General features: G+C 40.7%; 1 protein-coding gene across 1 annotated transcript; it reads right to left on the reverse strand.

The window, feature by feature from the left end:
• Nucleotides 1-8,958: 8,958 nt before the first annotated feature.
• Nucleotides 8,959-10,331, reverse strand: LOC308132010 (glial cell line-derived neurotrophic factor-like; the record flags this gene model as incomplete). The annotated part of the gene is made up of 2 exons (XM_080498945.1): nucleotides 8,959-9,530; nucleotides 10,118-10,331. The coding sequence occupies 2 exons, from the start codon at nucleotides 10,329-10,331 to the stop codon at nucleotides 8,959-8,961; spliced, it is 786 nt and encodes a 261-aa protein (XP_080355071.1).
• Between the last annotated feature and the right edge of the window lie 9,761 nt (nucleotides 10,332-20,092).

Here is a 20,092-nt window from a genome sequence, read left to right on the forward strand (position 1 = left end):
TTTTTTGATAAAAACATGGCTTGGAAAATAATACATTTTACAAAAAAAAGTCCTGGTTCCAGCTGTTTAAATTGGTGTTGTTTATTGTTGTTCTTTGCAAGTTCAACATGTTTTTTGAGGCCGCCAATGATTCTGCAGATCTGTATACATGCTCTGGGTCTGATTGCCCACGCTATTTCTTTTGTGCCAGGAAATTTAAAACACATATGATACACATAAGGGGTGATCAGCTTCGGAGGAATGGTGACCAACCTGAGGTCTGGGCCCCACTTGAAGGGACGCCAGAAATCACGAAGAAGGAAAAGCATTGTGGTTGTTCAAATCATAAAATAGGCTATGTCAGGTGGGATGAGCCCCAGTCTCTTGCAACACTGCGTGAGCTCATGTGGTTTAGAAGATAGTTTTTAATGTGAAAACAATAGGAAGAATAACACATTTCAAGAAGACTAATTGCCTGAGAGTTTTCATATGTTATTTGAAGTTTAAAAGCCATTTATATGACTAGTACTGTTTTATCTATTGGTGAAGTAGAATTGAACATATGTCAATTATTTCAAAACGGAAATCAAATATAACATGTTTTGTGTGTGCGTGTGTGTGTGTGTGTGTGTGTGTGTGTGTGTGTGTGTGTGTGTGTGTGTGTGTGTGTGTGTGTGTGTGTGTGTGTGTGTGTGTGTGTCTTTGACAGTGTCAGTCAGGATGAGTCGGTTACATCATGTCAGCGGCTGCCACCTTGCTTGATGTGCTCTGTCACATCGGTTCAGACAGCTTCCACTCTAGCAGGGCTGCTGCCTGTGAGCGGCTCCTTATCTTTACACACTGAGACAGAAGCTGACAGAGAAACACGTCACCAACCAGCCTGTCTTCACATCTGCAGCTTGCTCTCCCTGGGGTGGGAGCAGTCATTGCTTCTCCTGACCACTGTCAGGAGAAGCAAAGGTTGAACGTTGTGAAGGATTGGAGACAACCTTTCTTTTAGTTTTAAATGATTGTTGGAATCAGGCCAACATGTGGTCTTGTTGATGATAGCCGTTCGTGATGATTTAATGTGCTCATTTTAGCACATTACACAGTTTTCCAGTTTTCCTTTGGAGCTCACAGTTCAATTCCCAGCTTTGAGATATACAGTAAATAAATGAAGACATCCATTTCATGTGGACCAGTGGAAGTGTGTCACGGTGGAAGAAACTCATCTGTTGTAATTATCAGTGTTGGACTGGTGACTAAAGATTAAATGACATTGGATACACTGACTAGTTACTTTTCTGAAAAGTTGCAGAGTTACTTTACTCATTATCTAAAATGAAATAAAATAACCCGGAAAAGAATAGTTTGGGTTTTTCAGCCTCTGCGATAAACAATTCCGTTAAATTTCCACCACTGAAAAAATGGAGCGTTCAAACTTTTGCAATGGGTTGGTGTAGGTGTGAGCCAAAGGAAGAAAGTTGTAAAGCACATTCTCAGGTTTCCCTTGAATATTTAAACAGCTGTGCGAACAAGTCTCAAACAACAGCATGCAGGAGATAGAGTTACATTCGCACCACTAGCCTCGACGAGTTATTATTACTCCTTCCGCATGTTGTTAACATCTGATCAGATGATTGCATCACATTGAATGCAAGCTGAAAATAAATCTCAGATGCTGTTTTGCCAAAATAATCCCTTTTGGCTACATTTCACTGCTTTAAAAAGTGAAAATACACAGTAGTTTCTTAGCAGTTGACCTTTTTAAAAACATGACGCATACAGTACGACACTGATACTACTGTGTTTATGGGATGGTGATGACTGTCTCACTGCTGTGGCTCTCAGATTGATCCAGTTGTAGTACAGTGAAGACTGTGTGTGGTTTTAAGTTGGGGAGCCCCCGGCTGGTGGTCCAGACTGGGGTTTGGCGATAGTCCATGACGAAGATGATGATGGTCAGCGCAGTGCGGTTACAGCTCCGTGTTAATCCCCTTTGCCTCTGCTTTGTGTTGCAGTTCTTCCAGTGACAGCAGAGTCTCCAGCAGTGCTGAGCACTGACCAGGTGGCAGACTGGTTTCTCATACCTTTTACAAACACAAGTGATTTCTGCTTATTTCTGACTCTGGAATTGTTGAACCTCTCTCTTCCTTTTGTATTGCTTGTCTGTCAAGTGAGGACTTCTGAAGGTTGTGAGGTTACAAAGATGTCACATCTTGGAACTTCTTTTTATCTGAAAACCCCTCAAAACAAAACAGTGTTAGATAGCGTTGGTATTATGTTGTCGCCATGCGTCTCAATTCTGTAGCTTTATTTTTTTTCCAGCTGTGATGACTCTGGTTTCATCTTTTGTGATTGTCTTAACAATCGTCCTGTCATGGAGCCTGAGTCATGCTGACAGACTCCACAGCATCGGCACAAAGTGCTTCTTGTAGTTTGACAGATCTCCCCTGAACCCCTGACATGTTTGATATACCCATGATTACATTTAGCTTATCATTTGTATCGTTTCTCACGCCAGCTGGCACAATAGTGGCACACAAGGCTTTGCCCACAATCGCTTCCTTTTGTAAACAAGCTGGTTCACTGAGACGGGATTGAATGGATGAGAATTTGGGCCACTGTGGTGAGATTTCTTCTGATTTGAATGTTGAAACCACCGCAATCTCAGCATGATGAAATGTGAAAGCTTCATTTTCTGTCGAAGGTCAGAGAGGTTGGTGTCTCAAAGCAGCGTCACCACTCTGGTTTGGAAATGATAGCAGAAATGAACTTCATATTCACCCCAGTATAACTACTACAATCTGACTGCTCTGCTGCTCGAACATTACACAGTGAGTTCATCCAGCAGCAGAACTTAAAAGTAACAAAATACAAAAAGCTTAATGGTTTCCATTAACATATGTAGATATGGGCTACCTTTACATACTGTACTTTAAAGTACTGGTGGTTCCTCCTGGAGGTCGCCGGACCGTTTGAGGGTCAGAGGGATGCCTTTTTTCTGCATGATTTTGCTATTAATCTTTTAAGAGTAATTATAATGCAGAGAAATAAGTGGTAAAACTTGTGATAATTTTATTAGAACACACATTTGTAGAACGGGATTTATTCTTTTTTTTTTTTTTTTTTTTTTTTTTTATTATTTTTAAATACTTTACAGTCATTCCAATTTGCTGTTATAGAGAAAATAGAAAAGCCCAACATATCCACATGAGCAAGCAGGTGTGTTTGCGACTGTGGAAAGGAAAAACTCCCTCAACAAGGAGAAACCTTTGCAGAAACCAGACTCAGAGGTGGCGGCATTCTGCGGACCGGTTGGGGTGAGAGGATAGAGGAGAAGAGAGGAGAGGAGAGACAGAGAAAGGCTTGGTGAAACAAAATAAATACAAAAAATACAAAATACAAAATACATACAATACCCTTGTTAGTGCTACATACAATTTTTTTTATTTTTTTTTTTATAATACATTAACCACAGTGATCTAAATATTTTCCAACTGCCATGAGATTAAGACCAGCCTGAGCAACAACAGAGCAAAAGACCTAAATAATGACAGCAATTATAACAAAAGCAAAAACAAAAAGGACATAGAACAAAAATAAATAAATAAAACAAACAAACAAACACAACAACAACAAAAGCAAACAACAACTTGGTTTTGATAATTAACAGAACAATCTCGTCAATGAGGAGTGGAAGTGTGTGTGTGTGTGTGTGTGTGTGTGTGTGTGTGTGTGTGGTTTGTCCTCTGGATGTGAATGGAACTGTTGTGGGGGGGGCCGCAGCACCACCCCGGAGCCCAAGGCCACCAGGGCCGGACGCCGCCACTCCGGCACCCAGCGACCCGCCGGATCCAGGGAGGCCCCGACAAACCCCCCCGGAGAGCCACGCCCCAACCCGGAAGGCACCAGATGGAGCGCGCAGAGAGGACCCCCCCAGGCCAGAGGGGCCCACAGGAGAAGGATAAAGGGTGCAGAGCCCCGGGCCCCGACCGAGCCGCCAAGCCGGGACCGGCCAGTGCAGCGCCCCCAGGCCACGCGGGCAGGGAGCCCCCCCGGCCCCGACAGCGGAGCCCGCCGCACCCCCGGGGGCCATCCCCCCACCACCCCCCCAACCACCGGCGGGACAGAGAACGCCCCAGCCGCCGAGCCCCAGACCAGCCCCCGCCAGACCAGACCAGGAAGAGCGAAGGCCCAGCCAGGCCCGGCCGGATGACAGCCGCCACCCCCCCCCCCCCACCCCCCCCACCCCATCACCTAATCCCAGCCCACCCACACCCTCACACCCAAGCATACGCATACACACACACAGACATACATACACACCCACACAGATACACACACCAAGCATACACATACACACACAGACATACATATCTACATATATACAGACATACGTACATACATTTATTTGGTTGGGAGGGGGGTGCCCCCCACTCCCCAGGCCGCCAGCCAGGCCCCCACCAGGCCACTACGGGATCTCGTCCTCCACCAGTCCAACTGTGAATAGGGAGGGAGAACCACTACCCAGCCCCCCCGGAGGTGCCACGCCCGAGCTAGCGTGCCCCCCGCACTCCAGCCGCACTCACCCCGGAACACGGCGGGACCACAGCGGGAGGTGCTGGGGGGAGCCCCCACCCCCCCTCCACCCTGTGGGGTGTTGGGTGCATGTGGATGTATGTATTTGTGTTTTGAAGAGGTAGAACGGGATTTATTCTAAGTGTAATAGAGACAAGTTTTAATCAGAAATGAAAATCAAAATTTAGTGGTTGTAGAGTAAACAATAAGGGCTAAAAACAATTGTGTAAAGAAACCTTCAGAAGATTCTGTATTCAGTTGGAAATTAGAGTTTGGCGTGAGACAGTATATGTTGTCAGAGTAATGCAGGCCTGTGAGGGGATGAAATTGATCTGTGGTTTTGCATTAGTTTTATAAATATCCTAACATAAATTACGAGTGCTTTTTACCATTTTTTAAATACATATCTTCCATATTAAATTCCTTTGATTCATTCTAGGCTTCTTGTCTTCCCTTCCTCATGTCTGATTGGCGTTTGCTTCCCTGATGTCTTTCACCTGTGGTGCCTGAGTGTGTGATTGTCTTCACCTGGTGGCTTTGGTATATATTGGTCTTTTCTTGTGTGTCCTACTTGTCTGTGTTTCAGTGCTGGTTATATCTGTGTGATTTCGGTGCTCTACGCTTTTCTTTGTGTTTGTGTTTTTGTCTTAATGGCACAGCTTGGTTGGCTGCTTGCTGCAGTACTTCTACTAAAGCAAGCTGCTGTGAATTAAAGGCCAGTGTTTGGCCAAATGAGCCCTTCAATCAGTGATACCTGACATATATACAGAAGATATTGTAGTTTTTATTTTACTTTGTGTTTTGAGAGTAACCCCCCCCCCGTTCCCATTTTAATTGAATTGGTTTATATTTTTTTCATTTCATTTCACCAGGAGCTTATTTCAGAGATCATGTGACAAACTAGACGCAACTTGCAAAGTCTTTATGATGGCCAACAATATTTTCGGATTTCTACAATGATTTTTTTTCTATTACTTTTCTGTGGTTCAAAGCTTTGTTAAAATGTTTCAGATTTTTTGTAACCCTACCAAGTTGTGTGTGGTTAGATTATTTGGGATTCTTTTGTATTCATCACCATGGTTAAGTTTAATGGGGATGAAATGGGGGCAAAAAAAGAAATGCCAATGACACTAGTGCGTATAAGTCAACGTGAGTGTCTGAACGTACCTTCAAGGTGTCAGCATTTCCGCTGGTATTTAACACCTGTGTGGTCACCATCCTGCTCACACTTGTGTTGTATTACGCCCCAGTGAAATATTATCCTTCATTACAAGCTCCTCTGACACTGTGAACAAAAGAGCTGAAGACTCATCCAACTAATGAGACTATCTTCTGACTCATTCATCTCCAATTAGCTTCTGCTTGGTATGACACACTTCTGATTTAGATTCGTGAAGAGTAAGCTCAATAACCAACGTTTAGTACTGTCATTGTTAACTCTGTGGTATGTTTATATGACCTTTGGCAAACTACACTGTGGGTGTTATTTTTTTATTTTTTATATTTTATGTTTATTTCTAAGGTTTTTTTTTATTGCCTCTGATTAAGAGGAACAGCTGGTTCATCTGTGGCTTGGAAGCTAAAATAATGAGGAGAAAAAGGAAATGTCACAGCTGTGGAAAGTGGGGACTGCCTTTGCTGCTTTTTCTAACAAGAAAGTGAGGTAGCCCAAAATAAATTCTAATTTAAGGTCATATAATTAAGCAGAAAAGTTAAAAGCTCCATTTTTTTTAAACAATCAAAACATGGAGACATGCTTGAATTTGATGGGTCAAATTGTCACAAAGGGGAGACAAAGTGCTCCATGACTCAATGTTTTACATCAATGTCTCAGTAGAGGGTTTTCCATTGAAGTCCTGACCACCAGACTCTATTACAAACAACTCTGAGGATACCTGGTGAGCCTGTATGTAAAATGTCTCATGCAGACTGACAGAATGTGTTTGCAGAAATAGGGATTTAGGCTAAAATGTGTTCTTGTTAAACGAGGTTATAGTGACTCACAGTTCAGGAGACAGCGTGAGGAAAGGCTATGAAATGTGAGAGAGCCATGGTGGATCAGGTATCGACCACACACATCTTCTTTTCTCAAGCTCTCCAACTGCCACATCTTTGTCTTCATTATTTTCTCCTATACAGATCCGCCAACCTTGAATTACATTAATTGCATATCCATTATTTCTTTGAACAAATACTTCAGCTCCTCACTTCACATTCTTCAAAGTTTGTCTTGTTTTGTAAATGTTTTAACACCGCATATTCATTATGTGCCAGTCCTGCCTTCCTTTTCTTATGACTCTAAAGGTGCTGTGGTGTACATATGAATCACCTCGTCTACTCAGTATTGAACGCTTCTTCCGGTCATTTGATACCAATACCAGTGTCTCTTCATCTTTTGTTTTTCTTCATTCTTTGCAGAACCCAATACAGTTCAACAGTAACCTGTTGTCAGAGTTTGCACAAAAAGTGACACAAGTACAATGATTAACCCTGCTGTGATGTTTGTACATGGTTTCCTTCTCTCAAATACATATTCACATATGACACACAGTCATAGTTTTATGACAGCAATATGGAGTAAAAGTGGAAACCAGACTGTTTTCAGCGCCTGGGGTAATCATTAAAATGTAACAGCACTGTGTGACGTCTTTAAAGTTCATCACAGGAGTGCAGTTTACACATTGCATACTACATACTACATAGTCTTATCACACATTTAATAACAATAAAAACAGACAATTTAGTCATACATGCTTGATTAAATCCAAGCTAGTTTTGTTAAACTGAGAAAAAAAAGTAATTTAGGAAAATATAAAGGACAAAGTTACAATAAAATACTTTATTATATTGTTTTATTAACTTATTGAATGGTAAAAAAAAAAAAAAAGTACTGAAATGTCCTACATTGTAGGTTTTCCTGTTAATAAGAGAGTACCCTCTACTATAGAGCCATTTTTCAAAGTGGATTTCACACCTTCTGTCTCAGATAATCTTGTGATCCTCACTTGTCAATGAATTTTTTTTTATATGGAAGTATCTTTAGTCACACCTGAAGAATAAACACAATATGTTTTCAAGGGAAACTGTTCATAAGCAAGCAAAATAGGAAACACATTAGGGTGTGTTCATAGCTGAAAGGTTTGGCTCAATAGATTTATTAGTATGGCTCACACGAAGAAGTGTTAACGCTGCCATCTGAACCCTGAAACACATCCAACAAGTCAACCGAGATTCCACTTGAACAGCAAGGCCCAGGTCTGTTCGCCAACAAACTCTGGTGGTTTATTTCTCTATGAATGGAGCTCAGAACAAAAAACCTCTAAACAAACCAAGCACAGGATGTAACAGGTGTCACAGCCCACATACATACATGTGTTTCCTGATAAGTCCAAGATAGAAATTCCTGCCACTGTTTTGAATTTTTATACATTTCAGATGTTTTAGGGAGTTTTCCAATGGAAAAATACTGCAACAGCAAAGCCATGAGAACATTTTCTGTGAAAGTTACATAATATGCGAGGGTTGTCCTTCTATTGCATCTTCTGATTATGCATTACATATGCTTTCAAAATGAATTTCAGCTTGATTTTCTGCTTTTTTTAAAAAAAGTTGTTCTTTATAAACCAGTCAAATCGAACCTGCACGTGCTGGCAGGTCTCTTTTGTAATCAATATGATGTACACAGTGCAATACAAGCAACATTTATAGAACCATTTTCTATATATTTCATCAGAAACATATCTCCAGTCCGTTTATGAAGAAGAGCACACATGCACGCGCACATGTATCCACATACTGTAGATGTGATGCTAAGGTATAAAGGATCTTACTGCAATAAAAAAACTTTTATGTGAAAATAAACCATTTCAAATATAGCTTTGGCAGACTGATATATCATGTCGCATTAATAAATAACATTTATTACTTAATGTAAAAACAACAAAATAAATATTAATAAGTTAATAAATTCAAACTTTCATAAATACATTTTAAGTGGGTGTATATTTGTCATACAGAGGACAGAATGAGTCCTGTGGTTGGTTGAGCCTCCGCGGGTCACCAAATCAGAATGAACACATTTCTGTCTCAGTAACTGTTAATTAGAAACAATATACTGTGGGTAAAATCAGGGTGCTTGTGATGAAGCCACACTGGATGAGAAACTCTGTTCAAAGAAATATAGTCGTGTATTAAATAGCTGTGCCATTATGTTTTTGTGTAAATTGAAAACAACACACACACACACACACACACACACACACACACACACACACACACACACACACACACACACACACACACACACACACACACACACACACACACACACACACACACACGCACACACACACACACACACACAAATATACGTCAAAGTTTGATAGGAAAACGTGAAGCCAGACAGATCCACGGTTGCTACACACAGCCACATTTTCGTGCCGAGTGTTTCCGCACGGTGTGATAAATGAGGCTATCATCCAGAAAGGAGAGGTCATCATCAAATGCTATGGGCCTACAGCAGGCCTGAGGGGGCGTGTCTTTGAGAGGAAGCCTCCTGTCTTGAATGAGGCTGGACAGGATTTTATCATAGTTGGTTTCGGACTTCCGACAGGGTCCGGAGCAGTACCTGAATATCATCTCTTCACTGGAGAGGTAGCCGAGTCCGAGGTCCGACACGTTCAGGTGAATCTGTTTCAGCATGCAGCTATGCCCTCGACCCCCACCACCTCTTCCGCTCATCCTCCTCCCCGTTTTCCCTCCTCTCGATTGTCCCCTTCCTGGTTGACCATTCTCCAGGCTTCCTTGTTTCTTCTTCTCCCTTCTGTTTCGAGTCCTGCTGCTCAGTTTCTCCATAGGGGAAGAGGAGGTGGTGGAGGATGTAAGTGAGGACACAGCAGATGAGGATGAGCGACGTATTCTACTGATGGTTACTTTTATGAAGTTTACTACATCTTCAAACTCACTCGGGATAGGCTCCTCCATGGTATCTGAAAAGTACATGTTGTTTCATGTTAATGGTTCACTGTGATTGAGGTCCTGTGTCACTAAATCACACATTCAAACACCAAAAATGGTGCAAACTAGTTAAATTTTGTAGAACAATTTATTTGAACCCTCTCATTCAACCTCTGGATCCCACTCTTTCCACTGAGGGAGCACATCAACAGGAGCACTGGAATCAATAAGCAATATAGGCTTGGGGCAAGTACCATTAGCTGGAAAATTGAATTAATTTAATAATTTTTGAGTTGATAAATATAGTTATTAACATTATGTAAAGTTGTAATGTTGATTCGTGGCTGACACAAAGCAAAACATACATGTAGCTTTTCTATTCTGCTTCAACACTGATTAAATTCAACAATTACAAAACAAATAAAGTGTAAAAAATTGCTGAAAAATTCAGAATTCAGTCAAAATATTGTATTCCAGAGTAAACATGCCAATACAGTGATGCGTTCCAGGTGCTTTTAATTTAAGAATTACTTCCCAATTAGACACAGGTGATTAAAAATACCATAATGAATCATTGCGCGTCGGGGCAATTTACTCCACATAAGCCCCAGGGACTCACATGAATCTCCTGCAGCCGGCGTCTTGCCGCTTCCTCTGGGATCAGACCTGCTGATTCCCGTGGAATCAACGGACAGGCTGATCTGAACCGGCGGGAGCTCCAGGGGACTTTCGGCGGCGCGCCCTCTGCTCCTGGTGGCAGCGCGCTCCGGAGGGCTCGTGCGCACTGCGCTCAGCAGTATCAGACAAGTGGCCAGACTATCCCATAACTTCATTGTCCACTCCGGTCCGACAGAAGGACATGGCGCGATGCAAAACCAACGGGTATCATCCGGCGAAAGCGATGAACCGCATGGCGAGGACGCTCAAGAGTTGGAGAAAGTTGAGGCTTTCTATCCTGCCAAAGACGCGGCGTGGCGCAACATCAGCGCGCAAGAAGCGCAAAAGAAAAACAAACAAACAGAAGAAAGGCAGCGCCTCAAATTCCAACTCGGAGCTGTCGGTAAAATAGTTAAAAAAAAAAAAAATTAAAAGACAGTATTCCCAGTTCGCAGTCTTTCATTCAGGTTTCCTCATCACTGTTTCTCAATGCAGCTGAGCCGAGTCGCGTCATTCTCACCATCAATCCTCACTGAGCATCGAGGAGAGGAGAGACGAGCAGAGCCGTGGTGACGTCCCACCGTCCATCCTCTGCCTCTTCCTGTCTCCACCCATGGGATCAAATCCTGACTGGACCCAAGGTAGGTGAGAGCAAAGGAGTGGTCAGTGTATGAGTCGTGGTGGGAAGATGAATAAAGACCGGGCATTTACTCTGGCAAAAGCAGAGGGATTTAGTTACTAGTTACACTACTTTGACAAATAATGAGAATTCCTGAATAGTGTGCATGTAGTGTTGTTCTGACACATTATCTGAGCTGTCAGCTCTGTGGGTCAGTCTCTAATGAATGATTCACTCATGTTCAGCTTGAGTTACATCAGTTACTTGGCATCGTGGCTCGCAGGCCTTATTTCACTTTGTCTGAGTTAATCAGTCATGATTACACTGCCACGTTTTCAACTGCATGCCAGGGGGATGCAATTTTCAGAATTTTGAAAAAAGTACGCACAACACTTTTTCTTCAAGAAAATTGATTGAGGAGCCACAAAACAGTATATATATATATATATATATATAATAACTACCACCATGCAGACAGCAGGCGTATACAGGTGAGCTAATGCTACTTTAAAAACTGCAAATGCAACTCTGACAAGTTAACATCTGCCTCAGGGAGCTGGACAGAGGGAGACAGCAGCTCTGCAACAATTTTCATGTGAAATTTCAAACTGTAAATGAGTTACGAGTGCGTTACCGATTGAGTGGCAGTTCTGTAAAAGGAGAGAGAAGTTTCTCTCTTTCCACCAACTATATACATTTCTAACCACCAAACTTCTTTTTGAGTTTGGTGGATATCGGACCCAAAATGTGTTTCCAATCAGCCAGTCAAAACAGACTGAACAGATTTTGTTGCTACTTATTACCACAGTGTGCTGTTTTCCCATTGATGCACAGAGTTTTTAACGCAGGACTCTGGTCTGATATCAATTACAACGTAACTTGAACAACTCTGCCAGTAATTCCTGATGAAAAGTCTTTCTTGTCTCAGGAGTAGAAAATCTAATTTCCAAAAGACTAAAAAAGACAAAAAAAAAAAAAAAGTGTTGGCAAGACACACTTCATTCTATTGCTTTTCTCTTGGCACAAATGGTGCGAACATAAACTATAAAGATTAAAATACTACTTGAGATTTTCAGATGATTTATTTTTTTAGCGATATCTGAGGCATGTTTGACATTCAGTGTAAATGTTTCTGTGAGAAACTTTGGACAGTAAACAGCTTATAGATCAGCTTACTGCACACGTGTCCTGCAAGTATTGCCATTATACAAAGCAAATTCTGAGTTTTTTTGCAGTGGCTGTATGCCAACTGTAGTAAGTGCCAATTTGTTTCTTCCACCCTTTACTGAAAAAACATTGAACCAGACCAATTCCCTTATCTTATCTCCTCATGCAATTCTGCTGTTATTTGTACATCTCTACTAGTTTGCTTTAGTGGAGAACATAACAAGGGAGGGACAAAGACAAAACTATGTTTACTGATTGAAACCAGAGCAAAGATGAGCGAAAGTGATGTGAAGAGTTTCTATGCCTGCGTGTCAACTTCTCTTCATCCAAGAGTAGTTAAACGTTGTTTATTTCACTTATTTGACAGTAAAACTGCCCTCCGACAGCTGTTGTGTTTTAAGAGTTTTTGTTCCGGGGCATCGGCAGAACAAATAGTGGACAGTATATCGTGATGATCTAAAGCACATGAAGCATTGTGATTCAAAGTCCAGATGGATGAAGGTCCACTTCAGCCATAAAGACATGACCAAAACATACAGAGAGTACAGATATGGGAAACAAAACAAAAGACGACTTGAGTTGCAAGGATCTGCACACGTCACTGTACTGTGGGTCGTTTCATAGAACAAGCAAGACGATAACGTTTCTTTTCTCTTTTCTTCACAAGCTCTGATGTATGCACACTTTTTCCAGCAAAATCTTACTGTTTCCTTTTGTCCAGTTTAAAGTAGAACTTTAAACTTTACAGCTTTTGCCAAACAAAGCTGATGTGAAATACATCACTCCAAAGGCATTTGTGCAGCGTATGCACATGTGTAAACATGCATGCACATCTTGAAGAGCCTGGAAGTATAGCGTTTCATGATGAATCATGCTTGTGTCAGTGTGTGCACATGTTATCCACATTGGATTGCAACTACACGAGTACACCGGACATGCAAAAGCAATTGAGTTTTCTCCTCTTGAGTTTTTTGAAGTTACCCTACTAATCACTCAGAAGAGGTTTCTTGTTCATCTCACTTGCTTACTTAACTGTATGGAAATGCTTTATGCTCAAGCAATTACACCGATGCCAAGCAACAAATACACCAAGCAGATGTCTGTTTTCCTTCTTGTGAGATGTGGGGGGCTTCTCAGTGGTTGATGTGCAGTTGAATCTGTCAGTCATTTGGATGCTCGGTAACGGGCTAATTGCACAGGTCATCATCATCATAATCATCATCATCATCGGCCAAGTGTGACTGTATGTGTCTGTGTTGTTTTGAGATGGACTGATGACCTGCACACTGTGTACTCTGCCTTTGCCCATGGTCAGCTGGGATCCTTTCCTGTCCCTCGCGACACCGAATTGGTTAAAATGCTGCAGAGGATGGACGAATCTGTATTGGTTTACTGTCACATCTCTCACAAAGAAGCATGTTTTGCATGTCGGAAGCATATGTTTTGTCGGTTGGCTGGTCCTCCACTTTGGTCCCAACTGAAATATGTGAAACAACTATTTGATGGATTTCCATGACATTTCATGCACATGACTGCAGCATCCAGAGAATAAGTCCTCATCACTCCAGTGAGCGCTTTATTTTTCACCCCAAGCCAACAACAGGTCAAAATCATAATTTGTCATGGTCTTTCCATCAGTCTCAGCTTTTTGAGCTACACATTGACTAAGCCGTGTAAACACAATATGCCAAAAATACTGAACTGGAGAAACATATTACCTGTTCAGCATTAGCTCAGTAGCACTTTCCTTATTAGAATTCAAACAAAAGTACCAAATTCAGATTAAAACGTGCCAATATGTCTCCACACCATTTCACAAATACCAGATGGATGTACAATTAGTGAGTCAGCTTGTTTATTTTCACAGTAGCTGCTGAGGTTAAAGCTCAAGGGCAGGTGATCACTTTTAAGCTACAAAATCAACTTTTGCACCAATGAAGGAGGCTCAGTTTCCTCTGGATTCACTGACAGAGGCCCCTCAGTCATCTTAAAGGATATGTAAAAATACTCATGATAATTTTTAGGGGTGTTTTATCACCAGGTATCACAGAAGGATTGATTTCATTCAATTTTAGACATTTTTGCAGAGGAACAATATATCCATCAGAACCCTTTAAATATAGGCAGTTTTGAATTACTCTGATATATAAGGGGAAATCAAAATTTTGAGTGGATAGAACATTTAAAATGAGAAGTCAACTAGTTGCCAAGAAAAAGTGTGTTCATCAGACGTCAGCTATGTGCATTGTTGCTTTTTCTTCATATTTAGTCACTGCGTGGATGCCTCAGATAAGTATAAATGGACTGCTTTACTGAAGCAGCAAAAACTCTGCATAGATGGCTTTACGTACAAAAAAGGTTCTGCTTGTAAGATCACTGAATACATAGAATAAAGTGGCTCCTTGGTGAGCCACAGCACTGTTTAGAGAGTAATCTACACCATATGTACTCTGGTGCTGCTGGAGCCTCAGGGTGAGTGATCAGACTACGGGAGCTGTGAGTATGGATGCCGTCTGTCGAGCTGAACCACAGGGAGTTGGCTTAGAAATGTTAATGTGAGGTCAGTAACAGCTATTATGTCTAAGTAAACATGCCATTTCTCTCCAGTTTTCAAATCTAAATGTCTGATTACATTTGGGGAATTCTAGAAAGGAGAAAATCACATTTTGTTTTGCTGTGTATTCGACCACACTGCTTCACGGTGTGTTCCACTTGCATGCTGCCACTAGTGGGCGCTGTTTAGTGCAGATTCTTTGACCAATGAACCTGTTGAAAGTCACTCATGTCCACGTCTACAGCACATTGCTTGCATTTACACATGGGAGTAATGTTATTTTTTAATGTGTAATTGCATATCCAGAACAAAACACCTTTGTTTTTGTCATGGGTGTAAGTATTTACTAGTTAATATATGGCAGAGGATTGGGAAGTACAGGTCTCTGCAAGAAAGGAATATTTCTACCATCATTATATTATCTCTCTCTAATTCATATTGATAGTTTTGGAGATCTTTGTTGTGAGGTGACAAAGAACCAATTAGTTCCCCTAACATGTAACAAAACACGTCACACCCTTTTGACTTCAGGCTGCTGTTTTTCTCATCAAACTCAGCAATTTTCCAAACCACCAGTCTGGTGAATTTCCTTGTTTGGAGTAAATTAAACACACTGTCATTCTGTGTTTGGCTCTGATTAACGTGGGTATGGCTAATAGGCAGGCTGACTTATGGTTTCAACATGGCCCGAATGAACTTTCTAATTACCAGAAGAAAGAAATCGTCTATTGTAAATAAAATAATGATATGTTTTCTTACTTTTCAACAAACTAAGATGTATCCCTCAGCTGTGTCTTTGGCCCTGGTGGTCTCCCCGCTGCATGTGACTGTATTTGTCCAGGAGATGGAACCATTGAGTTCCTCATGTTTGGTGTGTTCGCCCATCATGCTTGTCTTCTCTTCACTTGTTGAAAAACTTCCCTTATATTTGAATATTTTAAGAACAACAATTCCTCTTTTTTAAAACATTTTTTTTTGTGCATGATGTTTGTATGCTAAATATAAAAATCTTCAATTCTTTTTATTTCTGTTTCATTCTGATAAGCACTGGTTTATATTGATCAGCTGTAATCATCTGTCTCACCGTTTAAGGCATGAGGTCCAATAAGTTGATCTCTTTTCTGCTCTTTGAACAACTTTTGATAAATACAGACCACTACAGACCTTAAACACTCCACAGAAGCAACAGGATTGGAGATGCTCTCACCCAGTTGTCCAGTCAGCATAGATTGGCTCTTTTCCAACATGTGAAATGCTCATGCATATCCATTTTACTGCTTCTAGTGTGTCGACAAAATGTTCACCTGCTGCCTCATATGACAAATACCATGATAAATAGAATCAGTGCAAGTCTCTATATGTTACGGCTGCTCTGTGTATATTTTTGTGTAGACATTCTATGATAACTAATTTCAATGAAAGAAGCTTTGATTTTACAATCTTTGTCACCGCCATAAAGTGTAGCGAGTGATCAAATTACCAATCCACAATGAAATCTTGAATAACAGTATTTCTATTCAATTCATACAGACGAGACTGAGCCTTGTCCTGATAGTGTATAAATCGATGATGTCTGATGATGTTTCCTCTCCCTGAGATAATTTCATTGATTTCAGGAGTTAGTAATGTAGCTGTGAATACTGTGCTAAAAAGAAATTAATTAATTTACTATTTCAAGTGATTTCAGCTGAGCCATGTTCCATATTGATAAAGACTTGTTTGTGTTGAAAATACCAGATATGCTTGTCTATTTTCGTTGCCTGTGGAAAATCATCACAGTGGCATTCATCACTATCATCATTGTTAGGAGATAGTGCCCTGACACAGAAGACAAATTCTGTTACTGAAAAGAAGATGAAAGATGATTTGATGAAGGCAATCAGCACTTCTTGCCCCTGCAGTCCTCACGGGAAACATGAGTACGACGTGCAAGAGCTTTTCAGTTTATGTCAACAAGCATTTTAGTTTCATTCTTTCTCCACACACACACTCTCTTTCCAAGGTACTATTCTCATTTCACTCTTCAACTGTGTGTGTTCACCTAGCGATGAACTGACAAGATTACATGATCAAAGAATTACACTTTAACCAGCACATTGGCCTCCTCCTCTTTTAAGTGCTGCATTTCCACTTTTCTGTCTCAGACTTTAACATTTGTAGCTGAAAATAGGTTTCATCCATGATTTGAACAGGCTGCGTTTCTCCCAGCTGGAAACTCACCTCAGTGTCTTTGAGGAGAGCATATTGTCAAGAAGAGTCACACACAGCCACACTTCTCATGTCTCTGAACTCATGAAGAGACAGTTTTATTGAGCTTTTACCCACAGGAATAGGCACCTCAACAGTAAGGTGGATAATCACAACAGACTTCACACACTGTTAACTCTGAACGTCACGATGCTCGTTCATACACACTGACCTACAAACAGAAGCCAGAACTCCCATATGAAACACATGTAACACACAAAACAGCAAATGTCCTTTGAAGTCCAACTCCGTGCAGTCATGTGACTCTGACACGGCTCAGCATGAGATGTCTCTGTCACTAGGGATGAAAACGAAGGATTCACATTTTAGAGCGGTAACCTCCCAAACTGTCTCAGTTAACTATAGTTCATTTCTCAAGCTATTTTTCATTCAAGCTCTTGACAGTGGGATCATAGACTTTGAGTGGCAAAAGACACGTCAATGTTTATGAGAGTCATATACAGTATATTGTAGTAGTTGTGGTATGTCATGGTTGACGGGAGCTTGAGTCACTGACAGTGAAATGTCCTCTTGCAAGAGTGGCTTGTTTGCTTTCACATGCACAGCTAAATAAAACAAGCAAGTTGACGAAATAAATCACCACTATTCTCAGAGTGCACTCTGGGCAAAATGCATTGGGGTTGCAGGGTAGGGCCCGATCGTCTGCCAGACAGGAAGAGGTTGCCCATCGCAGGGCAACTATAAGGGAAGAATCAACCTTACTCAAGAAGATTCTCTTTATATTGCGGGAGGAAGCCACAGTACCTAAAAAAAACCCTTCAGCCGCAGTAACAAAAGTCAAACTCCACCCAGAACTGACCCCTGAATTGACTACATACAACTAGATAACTGTGCAGCATCGCACATAGCATTTTACTGTGAACCTCTACAGAAACCAAACTATAAATATTTCGTTATGAGAAATTCTGTCATACACAGACTTGTGGCATTTTTGTGACAAGCATAACTGCTCAGAACGAGACGAGACTTCAGTGAACTATGATTATTTTAATTGTGGATACTTTGCCAATACGTGAATTGGCAAGAGTTAACTGCACACTAACAAAGTGCTGGGTCATGAAGGTCGGCCCCGTTCGGCAACAATTCCAGAGTTTCTAACCACAGACATCACAGACGCTTTGTGTGAGGGTTTGAGGACGGGAGGCAGTCTGACAATCATTGCATGGCGCAGAAGGGGAGAATACAACTTTAAAATGCATTTTTTTTATTTCTATAATTAGCTCGAGTGCTTTCAGTCTTATGCTGTTTTCATCTTCCTATGACGTTATGAAGCTTGAACAGTGAATTCAGTCAGCAAGATCCTGTTCTCACACTATCCCACACTATCCACATTACCTGACTCTCAATTTCTTTGTCTATTGAGAATCTGTTCTTAATTCACTTGTAACAAGCCAGGATGAATATTGTTAAATGAAAATCAAGCTTCAAGTCTCAAATGCCTGTTCTGGCTCTGTGCGACTCGAGCGAGAAAGTGTATTTTGTTTACATATTAGCTTGATATTGCCGAAGCTTTGTAGATTTGAATGGTTCTTATTTGATTCGCTTGGTCCATACACAACATAATACTCGAAGCAAAGGCGGTGCTGGAGGACAATAACAAGTGAGCAGAAAGCCAAAGAGCAAGATTTAATCTCAAATATAGCTTCATGAAGTGAAAAAAGGACTGTTATCATATCTTCAATGGCTCGGTAATCAGGAACCACACTTTGTCTTGTTGCATTTAATTGATTTGGCTGTTTATCCATGACCAGTTATCAAAAAAAAAAAGTCAACCCATTTTGACAGAGGTTTCATCTGTGGGAATCAGAGGGTGATGTTAACAGCACCTTCGTCCACTGGTTGTTTTGAAGTGCTTTACATTTTGATATTTTTCAAAAAAAATGTGTGAAACTTGTCTCTTGAAATGATTATTTTATGGCTCATCGTTTCACAATGGGATACTTTTCTCAGGTTCTTCATCTCCCAGCCCACCAGTGGAGCCTACTACTTTTAAATATCCTTTAACCTCATGGTATTGATACCGCCTCCAACTGAAAACCATTTTGAGGTTACATGAACAAGAAAGCATATCCTGAGGTCTGCACAATGATTGACATTAAGAGGATACAAACTTTTGCTCAACAGAGAATTTTTATTCGGCAATAATTCTAATAAAAACCCAAACAGATCTCCTTGTTTAGGGAACGTGTCAATGTTTCATTAAAAAAAACCCAAAAAACAATGATACATCTGTAACCATTTTCATCATCAGATTTTCTTTCATTTTTTATGAATTGGCTGCTACTTCCTGTGCCATTTACATGGATCCACTTCAGAAATATCTACAGTGAGCATGCAATACCATTACATACGTCATAGCTGTAATGTACTGTACACCCTTGAGATGTGCTGTACATTCTAATTGAAAGGATCTGTTCTTGCTGAAAGTGTGCATCAGAGCAAATGAATCAAAATGAAATAAGAGGATTCTCAAATGATGCTCCACAAATAGAGGGTTCGCGTAATCAGTGAATTCCCCCTGCTCGCCTTGCACCAAGGTGTATTTTGGCTGGTTTGCAGCATTACCGTAAGCTGAAGTGGATGACTGGCTGAGCAGAAATAAAATTGGCTTAACAAATCAAAGTAGCTCCTGGCTCTGGGTTAAATTTGTCTATGGCAGTATGTCCAATAAAATATGATAATATGAAAATGGAACCAGGCATAAAAAAAGAAAAACTAACCCTTATTTTTAAGAGTCAGGACACAGCTCTGTTTGAAACCTGATTAGTGAATTAATAGTAATGGGTTTTGTTTATTTATTCTGTAACCAAGTGAAGTTGAATTAGGATTTAAAATGGTATTGTCACACATTCTGCAGTAGAGAAGCCTGGGGAAAGGATAATGGACATCATTACAAGCACTGTTGCACAACACTCTCAAAATCTGCTCTTTATCACAGTAACTAGTTGTGACTTTTAAAAGTTAATGACTTACTTTAAAAGTTACTGATCAGAAAATGAAGTAGCTATTCTGTCTATCCATTTTCTTGAAAAAATGGTAAAGCTTGGAAAAACAAAGAGCTTTATAGCTCATGTCTCATCAGCACAAACACAGAAAGACAAATGAATCATGCATTCAATTCAGTTGAAGTTACTGTTGGCTGCCAGTCCAATGTTGTTTTGGTATTCTAAGTGTCCCTAACAAGGGAATTTGTTTAGGCAGTGATGCAAACCTCACCATGTTATCATCAATGATAATTGTATAATTTGAAAAATTCATTGTGTAAATGGATGGTTTTCAAATTTGGGTGTCAGTCGAGGCTTTTCGACACTGTTTGCTTGTTTTGTAGC

Source organism: Blennius ocellaris (assembly GCF_963422515.1).
Source record: "Blennius ocellaris genome assembly, chromosome: 7".
NCBI classification, from domain to species: domain Eukaryota; kingdom Metazoa; phylum Chordata; class Actinopteri; order Blenniiformes; family Blenniidae; genus Blennius; species Blennius ocellaris.